The sequence below is a fragment of the Carcharhinus amblyrhynchos genome, chromosome 8 (assembly GCF_965287045.1).
Source record: "Carcharhinus amblyrhynchos chromosome 8, sCarAmb.v2.hapA, whole genome shotgun sequence".
NCBI classification, from domain to species: Eukaryota; Metazoa; Chordata; class Chondrichthyes; order Carcharhiniformes; family Carcharhinidae; genus Carcharhinus; species Carcharhinus amblyrhynchos.
In genome coordinates, this window is record NC_137331.1 from 120,934,906 (window position 1) to 120,954,055 (window position 19,150).

Consider the following 19,150-nt stretch of genomic DNA (forward strand, 5'->3'; position numbering starts at 1 on the left):
TAATTTTCACCATCAGCCTTGGTGGGATTCGAACCCGGGTCCCCAGAACATCAGCACAGTTTCTGGATTAAAGTCCCGGCGATAATACCACTTGGCCAACTTGCGACCAATCATTTGAAATGGCGATAAGTTGTTCATCGAGCTGCAGCACGCTTTGAGTCACAACGTCATCAGGGTGAGGCCTCCAGGCTGAAGCTGTGGTGTGGTCCAAACAGTGACTCACATTGTCAAGGGAAGCTCACTGACAAAATCAGAAGGAGGGTTTAAAAATCTCCATCTTGTCACTAACAAGCCTATCGCTAGGCTCCGTAATGACACACACGCTCAATAAGTCAAGACACTGCAGAGCGGCGGCACAGAAGGGAAGAAAAGGAAGAGAATTCTGTATCTCAGAATCTCACGACCTCATGGGGTGTCCTACCCCACCCGCCCTAAGATCTGCTGCTTTAGAATCAGCGAGTTCAGTCACATGGCAGCGACTCACAACCCTGAATAATCATAATCCCCAAATCGAGGGACAACTAACAACAATAAGAGAATAACAAACCAATTCCTCCCGATATCCATCACTGACTCCTTCAGCATCAATATTCTTTGATTTGATTTATTATTGTCACATGTATTATTATACATTGAAAAGTATCGTTTCTTTGTGTGTTGTACAGACAAAGCACACCGTTCATAGAGAAGGAAATGAGAGAGTGCAGAATGTCGTGTTACAGTCATAGGATCATTCTAACGTTAACAATTAACTAGAAGCTTAAACCAACCATCCAGATAAATGCTATGCCTATTTGAGCATTACAGGGATTGGATATACTGCACTCACCTCACTGCCTTTCCACCACTTAGATCAACATAGCAGGGTGTGATGGAATATTTTCCACTTGTATAATAGTATGACCCAGATATATATTTAAATGATTGCTTTAAGAGTTGATCACATGATTTGATGGTGATGTCATTAGGGTGTTGCCACAGGTTGCTGTTTTACTTTCAGTTTGCTCTTGGTACTGGCAAGACCTTCAAGGATAAATCTATTGCTAGTTTTAACCTACGTGTGCAAACCATATCTTTTCTTCTTGTTTAAAACCCACAACCCCTAACATAGTTAGAACATTGCAGAACCAAGACCAGACTCCCGAGATTTTGGTCTGAGCAATAACAGTTTGATTAAAGTGGACAGCATTTGAGACTCTAAACACTCGCTTATAGGGTGGCATGGTAGCCCAGTGGTTAGCACTGCTGCTTCACAGCTCCAGGGACCTGGGTTCGATTCCCAGCTTGGGTCACTGACTGTGTGGAGTTTGCACATTCTCCCCGTGTCTGCGTGGGTTTCCTCCAGGTGCTCCGGTTTCCTCCCACAGTACAAAGATGTGCGGGTTAGGTTGATTGGCCATGCTAAAACTACCCCTTAGTGTCCTGAGATGCGTAGGTTAGAGGGATTAGTCAGTAAAATATGCAGGGATTTGGGAGTGGGACCTGGATGGGATTGTTGTCGGTACAGATTGATGGGCCGAATGGCCTCTTTCTGTACTCTAGGGTTTCTATGATTCTATGAGAATGAAGCTACACGATTCCATTGAGATTTGAACAAACAAATATAATCTTTACTATCCAAGTTCAGAAAGATAAAACAATTTACAATATCTATCTTATACTTCCGCATTCAGAATTAACACAAGGTATATGTGAACTAATGGACAAACTATGATTGGACACACCACACTAAATAATAACTGGTAGATGCAACCAAGACAAAGTCCACAGATTTCTTAACAATGCACTCAGCAAACACCATGGGTCATCGAATCTTGCTGAAACTCTGTCTCCCTCACAAGGGATTCCCGTCTTCATTTTCATCATGGTGGCACGGTGGTTAGCACTGCTGCCTCACAGCACCGGGGACCTGGCCTCGATCCCCCACTTGGGTCACTGTTTGTGTGGAGCCTGCACATTCTCCCCATGTCTGCGTGGGTTTCCTCACAGGTGCTTCCACGCTCGAAAGATGTGGAGGTTCGGTGGATTGGCCATGCTAAATTGTCCCTTAATATCCCAAGATGTAGAGGTTAGGGGGATTAGCAGGGTAAATACATGGGGTTACGATGATCGGGTGTGGGTAAAATACTCGTGGAGAGTTGGTGCAGACTTGATGGGCTGAATGACCTGTAGGGATTCTATTCTTCAGGGCTCCTGTTGAGCTGTCTTCATGTAAACCTGCTAACCACAGCCCTTTTCCTGTTTGTAGCCTCTTTCTCCAACCCTCTCTTTTATTCCGAACTGGGACCTTTTCCTGTCCCAACCTGGAACTCTTTGTTTGCCCCCTCTCTCTCTTTGGGAGCTCTCCCTGTCCGGTCACTCTCTGTCTCCTCTCTCTTTGGGACCCCTGCCTGTCTCCTCCCCCCTGTCCTCTGCCCGTGACACTTCTTTCCAATGGTGGACAGGTTTTTTTGTGCCATTCCTCTTCATGTCCAGGTGCCGCAGCGCCAGGCCTTTACCCACACAGCTAAAAAAAAGGCTGAGTTGCATGTGTGCAGCCCACTCCTGGTTCGCACAGGTCGGGGAAACCTGAGGTTGGCTGGGACCTGGCCTTCCAACCCCCTTTAAGGTGAGTCTGGTATTTGCAGCAATTCTCAAACGGAGAATGAATGGTGCACAGAGTGAGGAGAATCTTCCTCGCTGCTCAGTCGCTGAATCAAATTATATCCTGCACGACTACAGATCGAGTTTGCCGTATTTCCTGGAGGATGGATTGACATCAGTCTGCACTTTATGAATAGTAAATATTTCAACCTGGAACAGCTCGCAGTTATATAGCGTAATCAATCGGGAGAATTATCAAACAAGTTTGTCAGTGAGTCACTGAGGGGATATTAGCTCAGATGGAAGACTTCACCGAAGAGGCAGGTTCAATAGAGGAGAAAGGGGGAGAGAGGCGGAGAGATGGAGGGAGAGAATTTCAGCACCAGTAGGCTGTGTTTGGGTATTTACCTTTAGGTTGGTAGTTTGATCATCTCCAGGAGTGGCAGGGTGGCTGTAATTACCGTAATCGGTAACTGAGGCGGGCTTGTCAGAATAGGAGCTCCCTGATTGAGGGCCAAATTGATGGGCCAATCAGGCAGCCTCGTGCTTTGTACATACCCAGGCGTGTCGGTTCCTCTGGGACTCCGAGTGTAGGCTGTTCATTGGAAACACTCTGCATGGTGCTGTCAGACTTGTAAATGAAGGGATTTTGGTGAAGGGACTTCTGCCTCCGAGGACTTATTACAGTGACACAGTACCAGGCTTCTCATCTCCCCACACTCGATACACTTAAACCCATCCAAACCTCTGTTGCCTAATGTCCTAACTTGCACCAAGTACCATTTACCCATCAGCACTGCTGCCTCACAGCGCCAGGGACCTGAGCCCAATTCCAGCCGAGGGTGACTGTGTAGAGTTCACACACTCTCCCGTGTCTTTTTTTGATTCATTCGTGGGACACGGGCACCATTAACTGGCCGGCATTTATTGCCCATCCCTAGCTGTCCTTGAACTGAGCGCCTCGCTCAACCATTTCAGAAAGCAGTTGAGAGTCACATTGCTGTGGCTCTGGAGTCACATGTAGGCCAGGCCGGGTAAGGATGGCAGATTTCCTTCCCTAAAGGGACATTAGTGAACCAGATGGATTTTTCTGACAATCGGCAATGGTTTCACGGTCATCAGTAGATTCTCAATTCCAGATTTTTTAAAATTAAGTTCAAATTCCACCATCTGCCGTGGCGGGATTCGAACCTGGGTCCCTGGGCCTGCGTGTGTTTCCTCCGGGTGCTCCGGTTTCCTCTCACAGTCCAAAGATGTGTGGGCCCAATGGGTTGGCCATGCTAAGTGCGCAGGGTTACAGGGATAGGGCGGGAGGTTGGATGAGATACTCTTTTGGAAATTGGGTGCGGGCTCGATGGGCTGAATGATCTCGTTCTGCACTGTCGGCATTCTGTTCTATGGAAACTGGCTCACATTATCGACAGCATCTAAGTGAAAGCGACACTCTTCAGTACAATCACAATCGAACCATTGCATGATCACTCTCACCTGCCTGTTGGCCACAGGCCACCAGAGGGCGATAACATCTCATGACTCAGACAGTTGTCGATGGGCGAACAATTCAAATGAAGAATAATTAAAGAACCTCGGACTGGGGAAGCACAGGATCTCAGTGTGTTGTGGGCCTGGAGGAGAGAACAGAGATAGAAAGGGTGAGGCGACGAAGGGATTGAGAGTTAAAGGATGAGAATTTTAAATCGAGGCGTTGCTGAAAACTAATGTAGACCCAGGACCAGGGGCATGATGGGTAAATTGGTGCAACTTTGGGCATTGGCCAATGGAGTTTAAGTATATTGAGTGTGGGAAGATGAGAAGCCGTATAGGAGCTTGAAATAGTCAAGTTTAGAGACAATGTCAAGAATAAGGATTCCCACCCTGTCCTAATGATTCTGAATTAGACGGTTTGTCCACGTGCACCAATATTATTTTATCCATTTGTGGGACGTGGGTGTCGCTGGCTCGCCAGCATTTATTGCCCATCTCTAGTTGCCCCTTGAGAAGATGGTGGTGAGCTGCCTTCTTGAATCGCTGCAGTCCATGTGTCGTGCCATTAGGGAGGGAATTCCAAGATTTTGACCCAGCGACTGTGAAGGAACGGCGATACATTTCCAAGTCAGGATAGTGAGTGGCTTGGAGGGGAACTTGCAGGTGGTGGTGTTCCCCATGTATCTGCTGCCTTTGTCCTTCTAGATGGAAGTGGTCACGGTTTGGAAGGTGCTGCCCAAGAATCTTCGGTGAATTGCTGCAGTGCATCTTGTAGATAGAACACACTGCTGCTACTGAGTGTCGGTTGGTACGTGACCTCAGACTTTTGTATCTTTTTCCCGACAGAAGAGAGAATATCCGGGATGCGTGAGATCCTTAATTATGCTGGCTGCTTTTCCGAGGCAGTGGGAAATGTATACAGTATCAATAGGTGCGAGGCTAGTTTGAATGACAGACTGGGCTACATTCACGACCCTATGTAGTCCCTTGCGGTCTTGGGCAGAGCAGGAGCCCATACCAAGCTGTGATACAACCAGAAAGAATGCTTTCCAAAGTGCACCTGTAAAAGGGTGGGGGGGGGTTGGTTGGTTGGTTGGTTGGTTGGTGGTGGTGACTGAGGACAGACTGAGAAGACTGGGACTATTCTCATTGGAATTCAGAAGAATGAGGGGGGGGATCTTATATATACATATAAAATTATGAAGGGAATAGATAGCGGCACAATGGCACAGTGGCCTCGCACCACCAGTGACCTGAGTTCGATTCCCAGCTTGGGTCACTGTCTATGCGGAGTCTGCACGGTTCTCCTCGTGTCTGCGTGGATTTCCTCCGGGTGCTGTGGTTTCCGCCCACACTCTGAAAGACGTGCTGGTTCGGTACATTGATCATGTTAAATTCCCCCTCAGTGTACCCGAACAGGCGCTGGAGTGTAGTGACTAGGAGATTTTCATTGCAGTGTTATGTAAACCTATTTGTGACTAATAAATAAATAAACTTTAACTTTAAACTTTAGATAAGGTAGAAGGAGGGAGGTTGTTTCCACTGGCAGGTGAAACTGGAACTAGGGGGAATGGCCTCAAAAGAAGGGGAAGCAGATTTATGACTGAGTTGAGGAGGAACTTCTTCACACAAAGGGTTGTGAATCTGTGGAATTCCCTGCCCAGTGATGCAGTTGAGGCTCCCTCATTGAATGTTTTTAAGGCAAGGATAGATACATTTTTGAATAAAATTGAGTAAAGGAACTAAGGGTTATGATGAGCGGGTGGGTAAGTGGAGCTGAGTCCATGAAAAGACCAGCCGTGATCTTATTGAATGGCGGAGCAGGCTCGAGGGGCCAGATGGCCCACTCCGGCTCCTAGTTCTTTTTTTCTTATCTTCACTAGGCCTAATGTATCAAGTACTTCAAATGAACTTTCTAACCTCCTTGTGGTTGAGGACTCTGGGTCTGTACTCATTGGAGTTTAGAAGGATGAGGGGGGATCTTATTGAAACTTACAGGATGCCGCGAGGCCCTGGATAGAGTGGACATGGAGAGGATGTTTCCACTCGTAGGAAAAACAACCTCAGGCTAAATTCTTTAAAATAGAGATGAAAAGGAATTTCTTCGGCCTTTGAATGGTGAATCTGTGGAATTCTTTGTGCAGAAGGCCGTGGAGGCCAGGTCACTGGGTGTCTTTAAGACAGAGATGGATCGGTTCTTGATTAATAAGGGGATCGGGGTTGCGTGGAAAAGGCAGGAGAATGGGGATGAGAAAAATATCAGCCATGATTGAATGGCAGAGCGGAGTCGATGGGCCGAATGGCCTAATTCTGCTCCTATAAGAACATAAGAAATAGGAGCAGGAGTAGGCCATCTAGCCCTTCGAGCCTGCCCCGCCATTCAATAAGATCATGGCTGATCTGCCGTGGCTCAGTTCCACATTGTCTTATGGTCTTGTGCATTTCACAATAACTCCACTCCAGTGTTAATGTAAGCCTTACTTGTGGCTAATAAATAAACTTTAAAACTTTAAAATGTGTTGTTGCTGACGTTACAACACGACCTGGACTTCAAAAATACTTCACTGGCTATAAAGTGCTTCGGAACACCTTGAAAAAGGTGCTACGTAAATGCAAGTTCTTTCTGTAAAGTGTGTGTGAGTGTTATTTGATTGTGGTATTTTTACTTCCTTGGTTACTGAGTGCTTGGCTGAGTAAACACAGACAGGAAATACATTCAGATCAGTCACATTCTACCCAGATGAGCGTAAGCAGCTAAAATAGTGTCGCCACGGCAACACACGCGGCCAGCCAGGAATTTTTAACCAGACAAGGCTGACTTCGGGGGAGTGCTGGAGTGAGGGCGAAAGTGGTCGAGTGCCGCACCGGCGAGATGTACAGCAAATGGAACAGGGACGGAGTTTGGGAGGCAGCTGATACAGATCTGGCTGAGAGGCAAAGTGAGCTGAGGCTGCGGAGAGGCTCGGAGTCGGGATGATCAGGGTTTTTGCGGTGCGGTGATTCCTCGGAGCTTGGTGGAGAGGGAGATAAAGTTTATTTCTTAGCCACAAGTAAGGCTTACATTGACACAGCAATTACATAGAACATAGAACACTACAGCACAAACAGGCCCTTCGGCCCACGAGTTGCGCCGATCACATCAACACCTACCAACCTACAGACCTATCTATAACCCCCAATCCCATTAGATCCCATACACTCATCCAGAAGTCTTTTAAAAGACCCCAGCGAGTTCGCCTCCACCACCACCGACGGCAGCCGATTCCATTCACTCACCACCCTCTGAGTGAAAAACTTACCCCTAACATCACTTCTGTACTTGCTCCCCAGCACCTTAAATCTGTGTCCTCTCGTAGCGACTATTCCAGCCCTGGGAAATAGCCTCTGAGAATCCACCCTATCTATTCCTGTCAACATTTTATAAACCTCTTATCAGGTCACCTCTCATCCTTCATCTCTCCAGGGAGAAGAGTCCCAGCTCCCTCAACCTATCTTCATAAGGCATGCCTCCCAATCCAGGCAACATCCTTGTAAATCTCCTCTGCACCCTTTCAATAGCTTCTACGTCCTTCCTATAGTGAGGCGACCAGAACTGCGCACAGTACTCCAAGTGGGGTCTGACAAGGGTCTTATAAAGTTATAAATTAGGTTACTGGGAAAGTTCCCCTCATCGCCACAGCCCGGCGCCTGTTCAGATCAGTGCCCCCCTAACCTGCGCGTCTTGCGGACTGTGGGAGGAAACCGGAGCACCCGGAGGAAACCCACGCAGACACGGGGAGAAGGTGCAGACCCCGCGCAGACAGAGACCCGAGCCGGGAATCGAACCCAGGCGCTGTGAGGCAGCGGTGCCAACCACCGTGCCACCTTGCTGCCCCAGGTAACTGAGGCTGGTGACGTTTTTGGAGTGTGGGAGGAAACCCACACAGACATGGGGAGAATGTGCGCACGCGGGTATTTTTTTTCGGGCTAGTTAGAATTGAAGCGTAGTTTGGTTTGCACTGTCAGTCGGGAAGGGTTGACATGTTGACGGCTGTGGCCACACTGGGGGTGACATGAGGGAGGAGACAGGATGGAATTACCAAGCCTGGGTGTTGAGGATTCGGGGGGGGCGGGGTGGGGGGGGGTGTAGTCTGAGGGGGAGATCAGCAGTGGCTCAGTTGGATGCACTTCCACCTGCAGGGTGGGATTTTCCAGCCCGACACTCAGGACTGGATCTTCCAGCACTTCCCGCCGCAGGAATCATAGAATCCTTACAGTGGAAAAGGAGGCCGTTCGGCCCATCAAGGCTGCACCGACCACAGTCCTAGCCAGGCCCTATCTCTATAATCCCATGCATTTATCTTAGCTAGCCCGCCACCCGTCCCCCCCCACCCAACACCAATTCAGCATGACCAACCCACCTAACCCACACGTTTTTGGAGTGTGGGAGGAAACCCACACAGATTTAGAACGGAGTTGAGGAGGAACTTCTTCACTCAAAGGGTGGTGAATCTCTGGAATTCTCTGCCCGTTGAAGTGGTGGAGGCTGCCTCGCTAAATATTTTTAAGAAGCGGGTTGATGGGTTTTTGATAAGAGAAGGGATTAAGGGTTATGGGGAGAGGGCGGGAAAGTGGAACTGAGCCACGACAGATCAGCCATGATCTTATTGAATGGCGGGGCAGGCTCGAAGGGCTAGATGGCCTACTCCTGCTCCTATTTCTTATGTTCTTATGTTCTTATGTTCAGACACGGGGAGAATGTGCGCACAGGTTTTTTTTAATTGAATTCAAATTCCACCGTTTGCTGTGGTGGGGCTAGAACCTGGGTCCCCAGAACATGAGCTGAGTCTCAGTGAGAGACACTGAGAGAGACAGTGACCCAAGTCGGGAATCGAACCCGGGTCCCTGGCGCTGTGAGGCAGCAGTGCTAACCCACTGTGCCACCGCGCCGCTGGGATCCTCCGGTAACACCAAAGGTGGGTCTGTGGTGGGTCCCCTGTGGTGGGTCCCCTGGCAGCGGGATGACGAGCAACACAAAATTCAATAGACATCGGCGGGATCGTAAGATCCCACCAGCAACCAATAGCGAGTCACCTCTGCTGGAGTAAAACACAGCGCGGTGGTGCGGGGCGAGGAGGGCTGGAATCCCCACCCTTGGGGTTAGGGCTGAAAAATCCCAGCCATGGAGTTATTGAAATTCATAAAAGAGGAGGCGATGGTATTATCCCTAGACTATTAATCCAGAAACTCAGCTAATGTTCTGGGGACCCGGGTTCAAATCCCACCACGGCAAATGGTGGAATCTGAATTCAATAAAAAATATCTGGAATTAAGAATCTACTGATGAACCATGAAACCATTGTCAGTTGTTGGAAAAACCCATCTAGTTCACTAATGTCCTTTAAAGAAGGAAATCTGCCGTCCTTACCCAGTCTGGCCAACATGTGACTCCAGAGCCACAGCAATGTGGTTGACTCTCAACTGTCCTCGGGCAACTAGGGATGGGCAATAAATGCTGGCCAGCCAGCAATGCCCATATCTCATGAATGAATTAAATAAAAGATCTGGACAGAGGAGATAGAGAGAAACTGTGCCCACTCCTCAAAAAATTGAGAACGAGAAGGCACAGATTTAAACAAATCAAATAAGCAGAAGTGAAATGTAGAGAAACTTCATTGCGCAGCAGATGGTTAGGGTTAGGAATGCACTGTCTGAGGGTAAGGTGGATACTGGTTCAATAAGCAGCCCTGATTTTAATCACTTCATGATGTGGGTATGCCGGCGTTGGACTGGCGTAAACACAGTAAAAAGTCTGACAACACCAGGTTTTAGTCCAACCTATTTATTTGATAATATTCTCACTAGCTTTCGAGGGGACAGCCTCTTCGTCAGGTGAAGAACTTCGTCACCTGACGAAGAGGCTGTCCCCTCGAAAGCTAGTGAGAATATTATCAAATAAATAGGTTGGACTAAAACCTGGTGTTGTCAGACTTTTTACTGTGTTTAATCACTTCACCATTGGCAGTCATACCTTCAGCTGCCTGGGCCCCAAGCTCTGGAATTCTCTTTCTCCAACTCCACCACTCTCTCTTCCATTAAGAAACTCCTTGAAGCTTCCCTCTTTCACCAAGCTTTTGGATATTTGCCCTAATATAAATCATAGAATCCCTACAGTGCAGAGGGAGGCCATTTGGCCCATCGACTCTGCATTGACTCGCTGGCAGAGCATCCATATCAGTAACCCCACATATTTACCCCGTTAACTCCCCTAACCAATACGCCTTGGGACATTAAGGGACAATTTAGCCAATCAACCTAGTCCACATATCTTTGAACCCGGGGTAGAAACCAGAGCATCTGGAGGAAACCCTCGCAGACATGGGGAGAATATGCAGTCTCTGCACAGACAATGACCCAAGGTAAGAATTGAACTCAGGCCCCTGTGAGGCAGCAGTGCTAACCAATGTGCCACCCTGCTGTTGTATGTTTAATGGTGCACAGTGGTTAGCACAGCTGCCTCAAGGTGCCAGGGACCCGGGTTCAATTCCCGCTTGGATTACTCTATGTGTGGAGTCTGTACATTCTCTCCGAGTCTGCGTAGGTTTCCTCCGGGTGCTCTGGTTACCTCCCAAGTCTGAAAGACATGCTGGTTAGATCCATTGGCCATTCAAAATTCTCCCTCAGTGCACTTATTAGTATCACAAATAGTCTTACATTAACAATGCAATGAATTTACTGTGAAAATCCCCTAGCTGCTACACTGTGGCACCTGTTCGGGTACACTGAGGGAGAATTTAGCATGGCCCAATGCATCTAACCTGCACATCTTTCGGGCTGTGGACAGAAACCGGAGCATCCGGAGGAAACCCACGCAGATACGGGGAGAATGTGTAGACTCCGCACAGACAGTGACCCAAGCTGGGAATTGAACACAGGTCCCTGGTGCTGTGAGGCAGCAATACTAACGATCGCGCTACTCAGGGTCAGATTTTGTTTGATATTGCTCCTGTGAAATGTCTATAGGGAGGTGATACGAAAGGCGCTACATCAGTGCAAGACATTGTTGTAAATATGGCGCTACGTCAGTGCAAGACATTGTTGTAAATATGGTGCTACATCAGTACAAGACATTGTTGTAAGTATGGAAGCTGACCCCAGGATTACGCTTGGTGTTCACAAATCAGGATTAGAATAAACATTGAATTGTTTTGTTTGAAACTTTAGGTAATTGTGTGGCTGAGATTGATTTTAGTGTGAGAGGAATTATGGAATGGTGTGTCTCGGTAATGCAATGATTCTGCGCGATTTATTCTGTTTCAGATGAGTGAGGCCTTTTACAAAGTTCTGCAATCTTTCGAGAACAAAATTGAACTTGGGGAGGTAAATGTATGGAGGCTGAAAAGCAAACTCTATGTCAAAGATACGTATGTCTCCAGGAGTCAAAGCTGAACAGCGATGGTGCGGCTGCCATCGAGGAAACTGCAATGCGTTCCCTCGTTACCAAATGGCTGAAGACGTACCGAGATGCCGGCAGACAGTTTGAAATATATTTTTACCAGATTATTAGCCACATTTTTCACAGCGAACCACCTTCCAGCTTCAACTCCCTTCAGAAAGCCTTTGAAATCTTCGAAAAAATTTGTATCAACCTCCTGATTTATCCTTGGAGAAAAGAATTTAAGAGAATTAAGGTAGGTTCAGCTTCTCCCAGTGGGTCATTGGAGAAGACAGAATCATTGGTCGGAGGCTATTCAGCCCACTGTGTTTGTGTTAGCTCCTTGGCTAATCCCAACTCCCCACCCCAGCACTGCCGATATTCTCTCTTTAAATAATTCTCTTACAAAAGGTGAACCTGCCTCCACCATTCCATCGAGCAGTGCAAACAAGCTCCGAAGGTTTATTCATTATTGCCACACGCAGACATTAACACTGCAATGAAGTTACTGTGAAAACCCTCGAGACACCACACTCCAGCACCTGTTCGGGTACACTGAGGGATGATTTAGCACGGCCAATGCACCTAACCAGCGCGTCTTTTGCACTGTAGGAGGTAACCGGAGTGCCCGGAGGAAACCCACGCAGACACGGGGAGAACGTGCAGGCTCCACACAGACTGTGACCCAAGGCCAGGAATCGAACCTGGGTCCCTGGCGTGCGAGACAGCAGTGCGAACCATTGCCATGCTGCCCAGCATCACCCACCGTGCCACCCCAACCTCTCAGTGAACGGCACTGTCGCCCCCGGTTCTTTTGCCAATCATCCTTCATCTCTTCTGGTTCTCAAAACCCCCACCGATGAGAGCAGTTTCTACGACTACGTGCACTGTCACAGAAGCACAGGATTGTCAGGGCACAGAAGGAGGCCATTCGGCCCATTGTGTCTGAACCGATTCTCTGAATGAACAATTCACTTAGTGCCGTTCTCTCCCTGTAACTCCGCACATTCTTCCTCTCCAGATACCAGTCTCCTACCTGTTGGAAAGCCTGAATTGAACCTGCCTCCACCACACTCTCAGGCAGCGCAATCCAGACCTTATTCACTGGCTGTGTGAAGATGTTTCTTTGCGTATCGCTCTTGCATCTTTTGCCAGTTACCTCGAATCTGTGCCCTCTCGTTCTTGAGCAGTTGACGAGCGGGAACAGTTTCTCCACGTCAACTTTGTCAAGGTCCCTCATGATTTTGAACATTTCCGTCAAACCTCCTCTCAACATTTTCTTCTCCAAGGAAAACAATCCCAATTTCTCCAGCCTATCTTCATAACAGGGCAGCACGATAGCGTACCTCGCAGCTCCAGGATCCCAGCTTGGGTCACTGTCTGTGCGGAGTCTGCATGTTCTCCCCGTGTCTGCGTGGGTTTCCTCCGGGTGCTCCGGTTTCCTCCCACAGTCCGAAAGACATGCTGGTTAGGGTGCATTGGCCATGCTAAATTCTCCCTCAGTGTACCCGAACAGGTGCCAGAGTGTGGCGATGAGGGGATTTTCACAGTAACTTCATTGATTTGATATTTGATTTACTATTGTCACATGTATTACTTTACAGTGAAAAGTATTGTTTCTATGTAGACAAAGCATACCTTTCATAGAGAAGGAATGGAGAGAGTGAAGAACGTAGTGTTACAGTTATATTTACAACTATGATTGTAACACTACATTCTGCAATCTCCTCTCCTTCTCTGTGAAGGGAATGCTTTGCCTGTAGAGTGCAGAGAAAGATCAATTTAGTGCGAGGTAGGTCCATTCAAAAGTCTGATGGCAACAGGGAAATAGCTGTTCTTGAGTCGGTTGGTACGTGTCCTCAGACCTTTGTCATTGCAGTGTTAATGTAACCCTACTTGTGACACTAATAAATAAACTTTAAAGTTTTAAACTTAACTGAAGTTCCTCATCCCTGGAATCACGCTCGTGAACCTTTTCTGCACTCTCTTCAATGCCATTCATTATCCTCCCTAAAGTGCAACGCCCAGAACTGGATGTAATACTCCAGCTGAGGCTAACCCAGTGACTGATACAAGTTCATCATAACCTCCTTGCTCTTGTACTCTATGCCCCTGTTAATAAAGCCTTTGAACACCAGGTGAACAGTATTGATAAGGAATATGGTCATTTTGCACAAGTCCTTTTGAATCCACAATTGGAGATAAAGTGAGTGAAACACGGGCCAATTAAGGATAGGCAGCATTGAAATTCATTCGGGTGGATCCTGTTTGACCATCATAAGGTTATTTTTAAAATGTAGCAGTGGGAAAAGAAGAATTTGGGTAAGTGAAAGGAATTTATGGGATTGGATCACGGGTCAACCATGATTTCAATGAATGGTGAAACAGGTCCAATTCCTGCCCCTCTTAACCCAGTGGATGAAGTTTGAATGAATCTGTTAGAAAGCAGAACAGGAAGAGTAACAACATTAATGGAACCAAAAGAGAAAATGCTGGAAAATCTCAGCACGTCTGGCAGTATCTGTAAGGAGAGAAAGCTTTGACAAAGGGTCATCTGGACTTGAAACGTCAGCTCTTTTCTCTCCTTACAGACGCTGCCAGACCTGCTGAGATTTTCCAGCATTTTCTCTTTTGGTTTCAGGTTCCTGCATTGCTTTTATCCAATGTTAGCTGATGGACACAAAACAGACAAGTTCCAGAAAATGCATGTTTCTTATTTATAGGGTGGCACAGTGGCACAAATGGTCAGCACTGCTGCTTCACAGGGCCAGTGACTGAAGGTTCGATTCTCAGCTTGGATCACTCTCTGTGCAGAATCTCACATTCTTCCCGTGTCTACATGGGTTTCCTCCGGGTGCTCCAGTTTCCTCCCACAGTCTGAAAAGCGTACTGGTTAGGGCATTGGCCACGCTAAATTCTCCCTCAGTGTACCCAAACTGACGCCAAAGTGTGGTGACCAGGAGATTTTCACAGTAACTTCATTGCAGTGCTAATGTAAGCCTACTTGTGACACTAATAAAATAAACATTCAAGTTGAAGTTATTTGCAGCAGAGAATGGTTGGAAATGGTGTACCTGAGGTCAGTGTAGGTGCCGCATTTGTTTTCTATGAAGAACCAGTGAAAAGGTTAAGGGTAGAGTTAATCCCTTGGAAGTACGCGTCCAGGTAGATAAAGCCTAAAGAAATGCCAACACAGTTTGAGATTTTACCGCAAGGTGAATGAGAACTGTAATGACTCAAGAAGCCTGACAGGAATGGAATATAGTTTATTTACAGAACACAAAGTAAAACCATTCCTGTGGTACACACACACACACACACACACACACACACACACACACACACACACACACACACACACACTCGCCCCTGTCTTGGATTAAAGTTCAGCAGGCCCAGTCCTGGGCCTCCCTTATAAAAGGCTGAGGTCATGAGTTCCAGTTTGACAGGCCACTGCCTGTTACCAGGGGAACTCCAACTCAACATGTCCCACAGGAAGATCAATCAGTGGTTCCCCATGGACCATAGGGGGGGTTATCTCATTCCTCCCATGACCCCCCCCCCCCCAGTCCAAGGATTCCCCTGTGATTCCCATGAGTATGGGGTCTTCTCTTTGCCCGTGGCCTCATCTCCATTGCCTGTCGGATCTGGATGGGGGGAGGGAGGGTGTAGTGGTGTGTAACGGGTAGGTAAATGCCTCTTCCATGAAGAGTGTCAAGGAGCTACAACAAGAGGCTCGTCCTCAGTGGCGACGCCTGACTGGGTACCCGTCGCCTCAGTCTCCATGTCTGGGCCGGAATCTTCACCATCCAGATGATTGGCTCTTACATTTTTGGTTGGCAGAGTTTCCCGTCCACAGGTCGGTGCGAAGGATGCCGATAGTGGGCGTTTCTGTAGAAGGAGTTGCCTCTGCAGGGGATTCCTTGCTATGGAGATGACCTGTAAGGTCTCTTCCCTGGTTTTGAACATAAGAAATAGGAGTAAGTGTAGGCCATTCGGCCCCCTGAGTCTGTCCCACCATTCAATATGATCATAGTTGGTCTGGAGGCTTTGCAACATGGAGTTCTGGAAAAGGTGGGCACATTATTGAGGTGTGCAGTCGGAGTATTGCGACATACAGCTCATTAGCAAAATAAACATACAATATATTTGATCGTCTTTTCCAGATTTTCGCTCCTGCCTTTGTACACTATGTCTGGCCTGCCATGTCCAAAGTCAACTCCCAACAACTGCTGACAACTATTGGTTATTCTCCGGATCAGGAGGCCGAGGTTTTCTGCTACAGGGGCCCCGACCAACCTCAGCACCTGAAAGTGTTGGCTTTTGACTTCCTGCTGGCCCAGCTGGAGTGCGAGCGGTTAATGGAGACAATTTCACACGTTCAGATCAGCGGTTCCAAAGAGCTGGGGGTGGTAAAGGACACAAGGCAAGACCCTGAAGGTGCGACAGGCTGCCCCAGTGTCTTGGAGGAGAGGGAAAAGGGGGAGGCTGTTTTGAAACCAATTAATGTGAGTTGGAGGAGATCACAGCTAGAACCAAGTTGCAAGCTTAACTCGAGAAAACCAAATAAACAAGAAGCACTTGATTCAAGAAGGGTTAACAAAGATAACTCTTGCTTTTTATCAAGCTCTGAGATTGAAGGAGGACATCATCTATTACCCTCACTCCGTACTACCTCAATTTTACCTGCTGGTACTGCCTCTGAAATCCATCGTGGACCAAATAAAGGAGGATTGAATTGGCGTAAGGACACTCTTTTAGAGTCCAAACCAGTAAACATTGGCAAGGATGTGTTACTGAAAAGGAAGAAGAGTAATCTTCGCACTCAACTGTTTGATGTGGAAGAGAACAATTTGGCTGCCAGTTTTCTCCCTTGTAAGTGCCAAATCTGTCAAACCGCTCCCGGGAGGTTTGTGTGTGTGAGGTGTGGGCTGGCAGCTTGCCCACGCTGCTCCACACAGATAGTCATCCGTGTTCCCTACCGCTGCGAGCATGAGTTTCAGCTCTTCAGTCAAAGATTTCCGATGGACATTTGTTAATTGAGAAACACAGATGCAGTACTTGCAAGCAGTGAAGCTTCAACTTGCAACAAAAGTTCACTCGACTAATAGAACTAATAGAAAGATTGAGGTGTATCTTTCCAGGAGTTTAGAAAAATGAGCGTGGGTGTGGGGGGGGGTTAATTCATTTACTGGCAGCAGAAAACTTGGCAGCAAGTTAATAGAATCCCTACAGTGCAGAAGGAGGGCACTTGGTCCATCGAGTAGGTACTGACAATATTCTCACCCAGACCCAGTTCCCACAAAGCCACATATTTACCCTGCTAATCCCTGACACTAAGGGGCAATTTAGCACGGCCAATCCACCTAACCCGCATTACTTTGGACTGTGGGTGAAACCAGAGCATCCAGATGAAACCCCGCAGACATGGGGAGAACATGCAAACTCCACACAGACATTCACCCAAGGCCGGAATCGAACCCGGGTCCCCGGCGTTGTGAGGCAGCAGCGCTAACCACTGGGCCATCATTGCAGTTTCTACCTAAATGTTGGCGTTGGTATAGACCATGACTGCTGGCTGTTCACTCATTACCTCCCCTCCACACCCTCCCCACAAGAGTGCCACACAGCAATTCAATGACATCCTGGCACCAGGGAGGCAACATACCAGCCTGCATTTAGTTCTGCGGCCAGGGAGACTTCTTTCTGGCACTCCAACAATAGCATACCCTAGCCCGAATGCTTTTCCAAGCTTTTTCCTGTCCCGCCTTCATACAGTTGAAACAGCCAGGGTGTTGTGTGCTCTGCTCTGGCATCACTGGTTGGAGAGAAACATGCACTCTGAGAAGTCCTGCTTCACCTGCCTCGTCATCTTGTGCTACCTGGGGCCACCATTATCTCCCTAGCTGGAGACCCTCAATTTGCAGGGTGACCACATCCATAAATGTGTCATCTTATGAATCTCTCAACCTCATGGCTGACTGGCCAGTGATGCCATCTGCTGTTTAACTTCCAAAACACTTAGTTCAAGCTGCCGCAGTAACTGACAACACTCACTGTACATGTGGGTATCCAGCTCATGCAAAACAACCTGGAATTCCCACGTGGAACAGGATGTGCATTCCACAGGTCTAAGGTGACCTGCCATATCATTATTAGACTATTAGCCAACTTAATATAAATAAGATTTAGGCTTAAATAAAATAAATACACATCATCTACTTACCAACTCTCTTGTACTGACATCACTTTATTTTATAGTGGGTTAACTTAAAATATTTTGAATAACTTATTTTATCTACATTCTTCAGATTTTAATGAATTGAACAATTTTGAATCCTTTAGTTTTACTCTCTCTCTTGCTATTTAATTTTAGCTTCCTGAGATTTGATTAGTTCATTGAATATTGCAAATATTTGAGAAATAATCAAATTTGCTTTTGTTTTTTGCACTGATGAATTGATTTAGTTTTATTTCATTAAATTGTAATGAAATTAAAATAAAAAATGTACCAACATACTTAGCCTGTGTGATTGTGTTTGGTGACGTTACTTTGCAATATTTTTTCCTCCTGTTTTATTCAGGCTCCCAGTCTGGTAATAAATCAACGATCACAGATCACACTCTGCTCCTGGGTTTTCCTTTTTTTGCAGTTCTTATGGTTTGATTTATTACTGTCACATGCATTAACATACAGTGAAAATTATTGTTCCTAGCATGCGCTGCAGACAAAGCATACCATTCATAGAGAAGTAAACCAGAGGGTGCAGAATGTAATGTAGAAAAAGATCAACTTAATGCGAGGTAGGTTCATTCAAAAGTCTACAAGATGCACTCCCGCTACACACCTAAGTTCCACAGAATCTTTACAGTGCAAAAGGAGGCCAGTCAGCCCATCAAGTCTGCACTGACTATCTGAAAGAGCATCCCACTTACCTGCAATCCTCCACCCCCACCGTCCCCACACACTTTATCCCAGTAACCCCACATATTCAGCATGGCTAATCCATCTAACCTACTTACCTTTGGACACTAAGGGGCAATTTAGCATGGCCATTTCACCTAACTCCACATCTTTGGGACACTAAGGGGCAATTAGGCATGATCAATCCACTGAATTTCACATTCAGGAAGGAAACCGGAGCACCTGGAGGAAACCCACGTTGACATGGTGAGAATGTACAAACACCACACAGGTTACTGAAGGCCAGAATCGAACTTGAGCCCCTGGCGCTTTCAGATGTCAGTGCTAACCATTGTGCCACCATGTTGCCCATCTTACAGCACCTTCCAAACCAGCAAAAACTACCACCAGGAACACAGGAGAAGGAGAAGGCCAGTTAGCCTTTTCTGCCATTCAACCGGCCATGGATGACCATCTCCCTCTACACCACTTTTCGCCCACTATCTCCAGATCCATTGATGTTATTGTGACCAGAAATCTATCAAATATGTTCAGTGATTGATTTTCACCGCCCTTTGAGTAAAGAAATTCTTCCATATCTCTGCTTTAAATGGCCTGCAAGAAGGGCAAGGGTAGCAGATATATGGGAACACCACCATCTGCAGGTTCTACTCCAAGTCACTCACCATCCTGACTTGGAAATATATCAGCCACTCCTTCGCAGTCGCTGAGTCAAAATCCTGGGATTCCCTCCCTAACGGCAT

The 19,150-nt window shown here is 47.1% G+C and overlaps 1 protein-coding gene across 1 annotated transcript; it reads left to right on the top strand.

Annotated features, from left to right (window-relative positions):
- The first annotated feature begins 11,368 nt into the window (after positions 1-11,368).
- On the top strand, positions 11,369-17,954 carry LOC145347100 (spermatogenesis-associated protein 2-like). Its single transcript, XM_080195017.1, has 2 exons — positions 11,369-11,738; positions 15,649-17,954. Exons 1-2 carry the CDS (start codon positions 11,436-11,438, stop codon positions 16,519-16,521), a joined length of 1,176 nt encoding a protein of 391 aa, XP_080051143.1. The 5' UTR covers positions 11,369-11,435; the 3' UTR covers positions 16,522-17,954.
- The last annotated feature ends 1,196 nt before the right edge of the window (positions 17,955-19,150 follow it).